At 33.6% G+C, this 12,664-nt stretch overlaps 1 protein-coding gene across 3 annotated transcripts in view; it reads right to left on the reverse strand.

Annotated features, from left to right (window-relative positions):
- The window catches only part of HSPA4L (heat shock protein family A (Hsp70) member 4 like), a 58,973-nt gene that overhangs the window by 27,300 nt on the left and 19,009 nt on the right, over positions 1-12,664 (reverse strand). For all 3 annotated transcript variants that reach the window (XM_074276768.1, XM_074276769.1, XM_074276770.1), the window contains 5 exons: positions 9,655-9,754; positions 9,145-9,278; positions 3,217-3,461; positions 3,003-3,079; positions 1,807-1,958 (listed from right to left, as the gene is read on the reverse strand). In XM_074276768.1, the coding sequence (XP_074132869.1) occupies positions 1,807-1,958; positions 3,003-3,079; positions 3,217-3,461; positions 9,145-9,278; positions 9,655-9,754 (708 nt within the window). The remainder of the gene's footprint in view (positions 1-1,806; positions 1,959-3,002; positions 3,080-3,216; positions 3,462-9,144; positions 9,279-9,654; positions 9,755-12,664) is intronic.

Below are 12,664 nucleotides of genomic sequence, written 5' to 3' on the forward strand. Positions count from 1 at the left end.
ATCTTGACTCCAAGGCCAGTCCTCTGCACACTCTTATCACAAGACTTCTCAAAATGAGAATGTGACAATGGAGACTGAGAAACATGAAATCAGAGATCACTCCTACTAATTTTTAAGATATGACAAAGTCTAATAGGCATGAGATTTGAAGGAACACTTATAGTTGGAAAAATGACCAACCATTAATCATAACTCTTGAATTATACTGAAATAAATTAGTGAATTAAATAAATTAGTGGGCTCCAAAGCCCACTTGTCACTTTCCAAGTTAGTTAACTTTTGTCACCCTTCTAATGAGCTCCACTGGTATTTCCTCCTGAATGAAATATAAAAACTTCCTCTGCCTTCAATAAAACTGGCCCTTTCTAACTTCTCCGTTTTTTTATTCCTTGTCTCCCTCCCCACCTCCAGGTACTCTCCCCTCTTCTTTGTCTTCCATCTTTGCATCTTATATGTCACTAGCCTGCTTTTGTTGGTTCTCTCCCCATCCCACCCAGCTACTAGTCCCCTCCTTTTAAATTACCTTTAATCTATTCTGTACAAACTCTTTACCTGCTGAGTTAAGTATGAGAGTTTGCTCCTAATAGAGAAATGGTCCAAACTCTTGGCTATCATAACATGTCCTTGATTTGTCTCTATGTAATAAACAGGCTGGAGAGGAATTGGTAACTAGCTATCTGAACACTTATCTCCTCTTTTAGAATGCCTTTCATATTCTTCCAGTGCTTATACAATGCCTGGCACATAGCAAGTTCTTAATAAATGTTTGCTGACTGATTGGAATGTCATCTTCATCTCTTGGAATTTTATCCCTTTCTTTGCAAAATGGAAACAATAATCCATGTGTAGAAGCTGCTGAGAAAAATGTTTTGTAAACTTTAAAGTATTATATAAATTGGGATACTGCTCAAAATAAATTCTAGGAAAAATGTTCTGGAAGAACCATATGGATTAGTGATGAAACCAATGAAAAGTTAAGAAATATGCCCCAAGTCCACCAAGATCTGGCCTGCCTAACTCTGGAGTCACACTTTAGTGGCCTGCTATAGTGAGATTGCTCTAGTAATAATATCTATTTTGACTCTCAAAAGATTGGTTATTTCTTTGACCCTTTTCCATTGTAAAGATCCATTGTCAAGATGGATCACAATGCCTGATGGCCACCATAGGGATTAGTGTTTCTAATCTAGGGTCCAGGAACATTTTAAAACAACAGCTACCACACAACATTCTGATTACTTTACAGTGTGTAATCTTGAAAAACATAATACTTTGAGAAGGAAGCCAAAGGCCAAAAGGGTGACACAAATAGGGGGACTCAGCCTGTGCTGCCAACCTGGCAATCAATGGCTCTACCCCGGCATGGTTCATCTTCACAAGGGATACACAGACAGACATCCACTCACAGAGAATGCCTGTTCACAGGCATGCTTCCAGGCCCAGCAGATTGGCACCTGTTTGCAAACCCTGAAGAGAACCCTGAAGTGCCTTTCAGCAAGCAGCATCCTGGGAGAAGACCAGTACTTAAAAACATTCATATCTCTAGGCTTTTCAAGGTTTACAAAGTACCTTACATCATATCAACTCCCTGAAACAAACAAGTTATGCAGATATTATTAGCCCCATTTTACAGATCAGTAAATGAAGTTCAGACAGGGTGATGTTACCATGTTGGCACTAGGGTGTGAACTTGGGTCTCTAGTTTCAAACCAAGATCTACTAAGCCAGCACTGCAGGGAGCGAGGCAAGACCAATACCTATTTTACCAGAAATAATAGAAGAGGCCCCAGCTCCAAGCCCCTATACCTGCAATGCACATCCTCTTGCAACAGCTTCATCAGCATTTAATGTGGTGCTTATATCTTTAAGAAAGAACTTGGTGATCTGCTCCTTCACTGCAGGGATTCGGGTCGCACCTCCCACAATTTCTATACTATTTATCTCATCACGGCTCAAGTCTAGAAAAGAAAAGAACATTTTTTTTGGTTAGATTCTCATTACCTTAAAATATTTTTTTCTAGCATATAAAGGCAAACAATATGTGTATATATATCTACATGTATGCATCAGTTGGCAACAAATTATTCTTTAAAAATAAACAAAATACACTAATGATCTGCTAGACAAAGACCAAAGAGGAATAAAGGTGTCAAATGTGTAAACCAAAAATGTGGGCACACAGGACATTGCCTGGGATTTAAAAAGGATTACAAAACAGACTTGACTCCAATAAGAAAAGTCACAATTTACTATAATAAAACCTTGGAGAGGTCAGGTCACTTCTTGAAGACAGTCGTTATGCTAAACCCAATCCACAGGCAACTTACATTTGTACTCACAAAGAATGATGAATCAGAAGACCTGTAATATCATACAACCAAAATGCAAATAGATTTTAGTCATGAGAATTAGGGGGCCTGTGACAGAAAAGCACTGTGAATAAAAGATGACAACAAAGGAAGAGAAGAGTCATTGTTCAAATTATGATTTGTAGTTGGACTGGAGAGGACTAGATGAGGGAAGGAGAGACCACCATTTAAAATTATTTTGTTTTTTAACTAAAAAAATGTTACATTTACATATAAACTATTGTGGATGTCTGGCATTGAAGGCAACAATAATTTTATATGAAAAAATTTCAGAAATGTTTTAAAATAAAGGTGATGGTTAGTGACCATAGAAGTTCTTTTTAATATTATTTTCAAACAATTAGAAAAAATATTCAAGTTTTAATTCACAAATGTCATGCCTTTGTAATGTTGATTTGTTACCAAAACCATTAAAATTATTTACTATGAAATAATGCTTTTGGACATTATATTTACTTTCATAGATTAGAAAACTGAATCACAGCCTGTCCTATTCCACTCCCTACTACTCTCCTTAGAAGGAATAGAAATCTACCAAATTTTCATCACATATTTCTCTTTTTTTCTACCTACAAGTACTCACACTATAATAAGACAAATCTTAACATGACAATCAGAGTATTTCCAACCTACTTGCTTGTTCCATTACAGCTTTTAAAGGTGGTTCCACTCTGGCCAAGAGAGAAACAGAAAGCTGTTCAAATTGACCCCTGTAAAAAAAAAATTAAGAGTATTAGGCAAAAATAAAAGAATAAAAAGAAAAGAATAAGAATATGGTATTTTACAGTTTTAGAATGAAGAAATCAAGTGACCTAAATATCAAATTAGCAAATACTTTGAAAAGTACCTGTTCATTTTACTAGAAACATCAAGATCATTCATGAAACACTCAATGTTCAGTGGAAGGTCAGATGCATTAGCACTCATCAGTTTCTTTAGCTTTTCACATTCTTGGTATAAGCGCAATAAGGCTCGAGAATTATCTTTCACATTCAGTTTATACTTTGCCTTGAACTCGTCACAGAAGTAATCTACTAAAGCATCATCAAAGTTCCTGCCACCCAGATATGGATCAAAAGTAGTAGCCAAGACCTGGTTAATTTAAAAAAAGAAAATTAAATGTAAATTCAAGTAGCTTTGATTGTATTTGCCATGTGAAGAACAGTATCATTTAAAAATATTTTACAAATGTTCTCAAAGCGGCCATGTAAAACATAATTAGATATACACACAGACACATACACACATATGTGCATACATAAAAGTATATGAAAATAAGATATTAGGCTTAGATCAACATCTTAGAACATATTCCATAATAAATATGCAATTTGCATATTAAATGTCATATTATAAAAATGCTAGTAGATATCACATATATTTCATATAAAAGATGAATTTTTAACCATACAAGAAACAAAGTTTATTCCTGGAGAGATAATTCTGATTACATGAAATTTCTAACATCAACAAAATTAATGCATCCCCAGGATAAGGCATACAGTCCCCTGGGGAAAAAACATCTTTAAATCAAATTCCTCTAATAAGGATTTGGTATCTAAGATTCACAAATCAAAAGCCATTTTTCTAATAGTGGTCAAATGATATGAATCAAAATTTTTCATAATAAGAGATATGCTAATCAAAATTAAATTAATCAAAATCAAAATCACCTCACACTAACCAAAGATAACAAAAGAGAAGGAAATGGTCAGTGTTGGATGAGTTCTGGAAAGACAGGGCCACCAATTCATTGTTGGTAGAGCTGGATGTTAGTACATCTATTCTGGAAAGCAATTTATAATTATGTAAATAAATCCACACTCTTTGATCCAGGGATTCTTCTATTACTGTGACCAACTCCTTTATTCATGACTCCATTTGGGGTGTTCTTGACAAAGATACCTGAATCAATGTGCCACTTCCTTTTTTTGAGCTCATTTTATAGATGAGAAAACACTAAAGTAAAAAGGGTTAAATGACTTGCTCAGGGTCACAGAGTTTATAAATGCCTGAGGTTAGACTTGACCTCATGTCTCTTCCTCATTCCAGGCCTAGCATTCTGTTCACCACATCACTTACCTGCCCTGAGAGATTCTACAGCAACATAAAGAGGTCACTGACAAAAAGAATGGCTCCAAATGTGTGCCAAAATATTTACAGCAGCACTTTTTATTGTAGAAAAGAATAGGAAAAAAAGTAGATGCCTGTGGATTGAGAAGTTGAATTGCAGTACATAAATAGAATGGGATATTACTATGCTATATATAAGAGAATTGACTGGTATGAACTAATGCAGAACCAAAAAAACATGTAAAATGATTACAGTAACATAACTGGAAATAACTATCACACCAAACAACTGAAACAAATTCTGAAAAATTAGTAAGAACAAAATGGCTCCAAAAAACAGAACAAGAGGATACCATTTCTTTTTCTTTTTTTTTGAAGAACCAATTGGGGTTAAGTCATTTGCCCAGGGTGTCACATAGTTAGAAAGTGTTAAATGTCTGAAGACAGATTTGAACTCAGGTCCTCCTGACTTCAGGGCTGGTGCTCTATCCACTGAGCCATCTCACTGCCCCAGGAAGATATTTTCTTGCCCCAAATTCCTTTGCATAAGCAGAGACTATGAATGTGGAATATGATTATCTAATAATATCACATTTTAAGATGTATTAATTACTTTGCAGGTCTTTTCCCTCTTTATAAAAAATTGTTACAAAAGGTATTTATCTGAGAGGAAAAAGAAGGAATACAGGAGAAAATTTAGTTGATATAAAAACAAGATCCTAGCAAAAATTTATTTTTCTAAAAGCTTTTTGGCACAGGTTAAAATATAAAAAAGCTAATCAGTGAAACAAATTATTAACAAAACATACAGAGGAAAATTAATATAAGTAGCACAAAGACTGCTCAATTAGGGTGGTAAAGACTCACCAACAAAAAACTACAGAAAATCTTTGAAGTCTGGCAAAAAAAAAAATCAACTCAGACCAAATTCTTATACCATATAAGTTCTAAAAGAATAAACATTATATCATAAAAACAATTAGAGGAGGAAGAAATTACTTCTCACAGACTAGCAGCTTTTCAATAAATGAACCAAATCAAGAAAAATGCAGATCAAAATATTTCTGGGTAAAGATGACAAATGAGATAAATTGTTGTAGGGGCTCTGGATGGACAAGTAGGAGCACTGCTAGTGGAACTGTGAATAAGCATAAATAATCTGGAAACATCAGAATTCTCTCTCCAATATCTGTGCATTATGAACCTTCAACTCCACAATATGATCAGTAGGTATATAAATCAAAGAGATCAAAAATGGAAAAGTATCCATAAGTACTTTTTATTGTAGTAAATGTAAACAAAGGGGAATAATTGTCAAATTGGGAAATGATTTATGCTCTAAAAATGTGATATAATCTTACTGCACCATTAGAAAAACCTGTTAAGATTTCTGTAACTAATCAAAGCAAAGAGAACACAAAATCAGGAAAACAATTTATACAGTGACTACAAAAGCATCAAAAGATAAAACAAGGCTTTAGAACTGATTAACCATAGGAACAATCTAGACTCAGTAGGCTGATGTAAAACAGGCTTCCCTACCTCTGGTCAGACATGGATTATTTTCAGACATAGCTAGTATAGAACCATATTTGTCATTCAGGAAGGCTTTCATTTGGAAGAAGGCTAAGCCATATGAGGAAAGTGGTGATGGGGAGGAAGATATACACAGAAGAGTTCCAAAGAGGACACAGACAAGTATGGGAAGGGTGATATTATTCTGTTAAGCTAAATAGATCTTTTAAAAAAATTTAAAGAGAGATTCAGTTTCATATGTAACCTTTTCCCCAGTTCTTTATGCATAGAAAAGTTCTTGTTAAATAAATGTTTATTAACTTCATAATGAAAAAAAATGGGAGGGAAAAATGATGACATTCTACATGTTTAGATATCAGTTTTAAATCTATTCTTTTGACTCATGAGATTCAAAAGTACACACCACTGTTACTTTCACTACATCTTCAATGCATATCAAAACTACTCTGAGCAAAGATAACAAATGAGATAAATTTTTGTAGGGGTCTCTGAATAGACACAGATCATTTTTTAATTCATCCATTACTGATGCTAAAGAATGTATGCAAGTGGTTATTCTCATAATAAGAATTACAATTTTTGAGGAAAATTTTCTGGAAAGACTTATATGAATTGATGCTGAGTTAAGTCAGCAGAACCAGGAGAATACTGTATACAGTAACAACAAAATTATGTAAGGATCAATTGTGGTGGACTAGACTCTTCTCAATAATGTAATGATTCAAGGAAATCCTAATAGACTTGGGATAAAAATGCCATCCACATCCAGAGAGGGAACTATAAAGACTAAATGTGGATCAAAACATAGTATTTCTACTTTTTTCTTTTCTTTTTGGGGGCTTTTTTCCCTTTTGGCCTTTTTTTTAAAACATAAGATGACAAATATAGAAATATGTTTTAAAAGACTCGACATATTTAACCTATTATCAGGATTGCTTGCTAAACTGGGGAGGGAGCAGGGAAGGCAAAAAATATGGAATACTAAATTTTACAAAAATGACTTTTGAAAACTTTATTTTTACATATATTTGGAAAAGTAAAATACTATTAAGGAAAAAAATCTGTTTTCAAGAGTACTTATTAGAAAAAGACAAATAATTTATCTTGTCTTAAAAAAGGGTACAAAAACTAGGTTTCAAAAAGCAAGTCCTTATTTTCATGTCTTTCTCAACTAAATGTATATTTGTATAATATGTATACATAAACAAAAAACTACCTTTTGACAAAGGTCAAAGAAATCTTTCAATTTCAAGATAATCTTACTAAGATATTACTGTATTAATCTGGTATGCAATCTCCTTTCTGGAAGAATTAAAATTTCTAAAAGAGCTCTGAGATGGGAATGAATGATGATGAGAACAACACAAAAATATTTAGTGCCAGAGAAGCAACTTTCTATCTAGCAATAATGAAAACAATAGACACATGAGAATGGCAAAGGGGGAAGGAGAGGAAAGAGGAGTTTAAGCAAGAGGGAGAGAAGTTACAGTTTGTTCTCCCCATCCTCCTTCTCTACTCCATCTTACAAAAAGATAAGAGAACAGAAACCCAGAAGATCTGGGATCATAAGCAAGAGAGCTTTAAAAGTTTCATGTTGTATTGAAACATACTATCCAAATCCAGAGTATGAACTAATGGGACTTTAAATGCAGATTGAACCTCCTTTTTAAAGCTTTCAAAAGTCAAACATTTAAAAAAATTAATGTTAAAAATATATTTACATGTAACTGGAAAAAATAAAATATTTGAAAAAATTACATTTGAATTTTTAATACTTTTTTTAAAAGGAAGGTCTATATAAAACATTCAGTTTCATATACAAATTCCTTTGTCCTCTTCACAATGTGAAAATATTCATTTTATTCAGGATTTGTTAAAATTCAGGTAAAAATAAAGTAGCCAAGTATTGAAAAGTAAAAAATACAGTTAGGGATAAAGACATAGGAGACTATTACAGTAGCATGAAAACAATAATATAATAAGAAAAGCATGAGAAGTAGAATGAGGAGATAGACAGGAACTTAAGCTTTTAGATTCCTCATCTAAACGAATGCAGTAAAAATTGTTTCCTCTATTAAGAATGAACACGCTCCCAGGGCAAGAACTGTTTTGGCCCTATTTTGCATTTCCAATCCAAAGCACAGTGCAGTGCCTGGCACATAATGTTAAGTGCTTGATAAATCCTTCTTGTCTGACTTGAAGTACTTTCCAAAGAAATGTAAAGCATGTGAAAAAGCCTAAGCCCGAGCACAACAAAACTGCAGAAATTATAATGTATAAAAGTATTAAAGACATCCAGAAAATGATATTCATTAACTCCCACCCAAAATATGGCACCAGTGGATAGAGTAAACCCTGAAGTTAAAAAACAAAGAAACAAACAAACAAAAAACCCATTGGGGTTTAGGTTATTACTTACATCAATAGGAAATTTATATATAGCAGAGAAGACTCTTAACTTGAACTAGCAAAGAAGCATCTTGACTGTAGGGAGCTCCCTATGCCAATAAAGGCAAAGGTCTAATTTCAAGGCAAAATATATAGGAAACTCACCTTCAAATTCAAATTCAAAAGAATTTGCTTCAATTTAGATTTCCAAAATCTCCAGATTTTGTGAATATCATCAAGTGGGATTTGACCCCTCAGTGGCCTAAGCTATTCGCTAATATACCACAAGTTACAGAGGAAGTGTCACCTGCACTAGCCAAGAGATTTCCTCCTCTAGAAATTCTCTATCAGTGAAATTATAAGTCCACTTCCTAACATTATTATAAAAAGGCACATTCTTATTTTATCCTATTAGAAAACTACTTCCTATCCCTATTGATGCCCAACTTTGGACTCTGGCCCTGAAGTGCTAGGTTCTGAGGGATGAACCCTCTACCAGGGTATCAGAAATCATCTCATTCTCATCCCTCCTTGACCTTCCCTTAGTCTTAGTATCATCTTAATTCCCTTGTCTTTATGTGCTGTGTTTCCATACTTGAATGTAAGCTCCTAGAAGGCAAGTCTGAATCACCTGCATCTGCAGCCAGTATTTAACAGGTGCCACATGAAGTAAATGCATAAGAATATTTTACATATATATTACCTTTATTAAACCAATTACATGAATTCCTTTTTACTAAGAGATTAATAGTCAAATATAGAAATTTTTTTTACTTACCTTAAGTTTTCCCTTGTTAAAAGCACAAACTGAGACTTGGTAGGCAGAATGTCCCATATCAATAAATACTACATTTCTTGGTTTCTCCTCTAAAGGTGGAAGATCTTGCTTATAAATTCCATATGCTAATGCAACTGTAAAAACAAAAAAAATTCCTATGATTTCAGCCATTTTGGAGCTCAATTACCACTAAATTATTTTATTTAAAGTTTAATGCAATAAGAAAACATTATTATTTATGAAGGAATTGAATTTATTTTTGGTTATCTGCCAACTCATTTCCCTTTCATTCTATATTTTGACCAATGCACATCTTAACATTAAAAACAAACAAACAAAAAAAACCATTGAAGCATCCAAAAGCTTTTTGCTTAAATTAAGAGTTAACCACTTCCAAACTAAAATCCTTACAAAATTAGCACATCAGAGGTAAGTTTCAAGGCTATTGAAATTCATTGCACTCACTAGAAAAAAAAAATCAATGGCACATTTTTGCAAGTGAGCATTTACCTGCAGTGGTTTCGTTCATCAGCCTTAAACAATTTAAGCCAGCAACTTGTGCAGCTGCCATCACGGACCTTCTCTCAGCATCAGTGAAGAAACTAGGAATCTAGTATTTGAGAAACAGTGAGTTCAGTACAATAGTTCTATATAACATAATTTACCTTTAAGGTTTCAATTTGAAAAGGGCAAAATATTAAGTAAGGTGATTATACATTTTAAGGCAACATTCAAGAATCCACGAGACTCATTAAATGAGGAAAAAGAATAATCAAATCTTGTTAAAATTGTGAAATGTACATTCTATGATTTGGATAGAACTCGAAAACAGAACATTAGTTTGATTTAATTTCCAAACAAACATAATACACATTAAACAAGGTTCAAAGGAGCTAAAGAATGAAATCTTATCACTATGTATCTTATTTAAATTAATAATAACAATGATGATGATGATGATAACATAAAGTCCTTACTATGTTGCAGGCACTGTACTCAAGTTCCTTACAATTATCTCATTTGATCCTCACAACAATGCTGGGAAGTAGGCACTATTATTCATATTTTATAGATGCAGAAACTGAGGCAAATAAGATTGAGTGACTTGCTTAAAGTTATAGTTAGCAATTGTCTGAAGGCAAATCTGAACTAAGTTCTTCCTCTTTTCAGATCTGGAGTTCTATCCATTGTACCATTTAGATCTGAGTATTCCAATTTTCTTAAAAATAAGTGTGTAACAGCAATATTATAACAACAATCAAGTGTAAAAATCTTAACTACTAAGTTCAATACAATTATCTAAGACATTTCCAAAGGACCCAAGAACTATGCTATACACCTCCAGAGATAGAACAGATAAACTAAGCAAAGGCTGAAAGTATACTTCTTAAAACTTTTATATTTCTTGCTTTTCATGGCTAATACATAAATATGTTTTGCATAAAAGAAGTGTGGAGTTTATATAATTTTATTTTTAAAATTTTTGTTTCTTATTGTTGTTGGTTTCTAATAATACAATAAAATATTTTAAAATTTAATTTAAATTAACAAAGCCTACCCTAACACTGAAAATTAGAACACTGATCTATTCAATTATCAATGAATTTTACTCAATAATAAGCACCACTGAAAATTCAGATTTAATAAATGACATTTTACAAATACCTTAAGGGAACTAATTTATAAAAAGTAAACAGTTTAATATGTTTATATTGTATTATTATATTTTGGAACTTCACTTTTTATTTTTGTATTTACTTAAAATTAAGGTAGATCTATTCAATATTTTGATGTGAATCTATCAATTAATTTAAATTAATATGAAGTACATGTCCACAAATTCTCATATGAAGCTAGAACAACACTATGGTGTTAAAATATTTAGGGCCTGTTAGCAATTTTCTTTAGTGAAGACTGGCACGTAATATTAAACCTTTATCCACAAAACTTTAACGCATATTCCCCTAGTGAAAGAGAAAATATTTTAGTATTGCTATGACTTCTGAGCCTTAGTACTTAAGTATTATAGCAAAAAGAACAGGTACTTAAGTATTATAGCACAAAAACAGGGACACTATTTAAGTGACAACACATCCTTTCTTTAAAAAAAACTAAACATTTTATTAAGCCACAAAATTTGAGAAGGATTTCAATAATAAGAGCAAACTAAATCATAGTTATTTAGGAAAGCTCTGATTTAAGGGCACTAAAGCTAGCGACTAAGCTTCTTTGAAAAGAAACTAGCTATCCCATGAGAAAATGAAATACCCCTGGACGATTTCTCTTGTAGCCCTCCCCTCCTGAGCCTTTTTTGTTTAAAGAAAAGAAGAGGCTGAGCTGGTGGGCTATTTATTCTCATTCTCAAGTACAGTGAAGGAAAAGAAACATCTTTCAGAATGTTTTATAACACAGGACCATCCCTGACAGTTACCACCTGCATGGCCTTGGAACAAAGCACTTAACCTTCCAGAGACTCTCAGTTTCATCATCATCTTTAAACAGGAAAGAGCATATTTCCATTGTGAGAGACATTTCATTGATTCATTCCTTCATTTATTTTATGCCAGGCAATTAGGGGTGACTTACACAGGGTTCCATAGCTAGGAAGTTCAAGTGTCTGACAGAAGATTTGAACTCAGGTCCTCTTGAATTCAGGGCTGGTGCTTTTTCACTGTGTCATCTAGCTACCCCTTGTGACAGATTTTTATTAAGTCACCAAGCTCTGGGACAGTGCTGGGAAAATACAGGAAGGCGAAGCTACTTGCTGTGCCCCATGAGCACAAGGATGTTAGTAGGCTCTTCCTGGCATTCTCCTCTGCTCCAATCAAGGCCTCACCACCCCTTTATGAATTTTACTTCCCTCCCAAAAAACCTGGGATACTGCTACAAGACTGAAACTGGTTCCCAGCGCTCCCAACTGCACACAAGTCTCTAAATCAGAAAATGGAAAACCATTTGGCAGAATGGCATAATCATGAAGATATATCTCTTGTAATCCATCTGCTGTGAATATGGTACTGAACTCTTAAATTGGGCTGCAATGATAAATAGAATCAATATCTCCCCACCCCTACTCTGAAGGACTCATCATAGAATCAGACAGAAACAGAAGGAATCTTGAAGGTCATCTAATTCCACTCATTTTATAGTAGAAACAACTGAGGCCCTAACAAGTAAAGTGACTTCCCCAACTCAGGGCTTGAACCTCAGCACCCTGCCTACATTCAACCCTCTTTTTACTGAACATATTATGATTCTTTTAGAACAAGGTTCTCCTAATAAGTCAGCTACTCTCAGGAAGAAAGTCAGATACTTAACAGAAAAAAAAATTATGACACTAGGGTAGCATTCAATAAATCTGCTTCAAAGAGCACCTTGTGGTCTTTAAAGCACAAATGAAAATTTCTGACATCTCAGACTTTCTTTAAAAGGAATTCAGCATAGGAGGCATGCCACAATGATCATGATAGCTTATAAATTACAAAGTGACTCAGCTTCTAAAAAGAGCACAGAATTAATG

The sequence above is a fragment of the Sminthopsis crassicaudata genome, chromosome 6 (assembly GCF_048593235.1).
Source record: "Sminthopsis crassicaudata isolate SCR6 chromosome 6, ASM4859323v1, whole genome shotgun sequence".
Classification (NCBI taxonomy): Eukaryota; Metazoa; Chordata; class Mammalia; order Dasyuromorphia; family Dasyuridae; genus Sminthopsis; species Sminthopsis crassicaudata.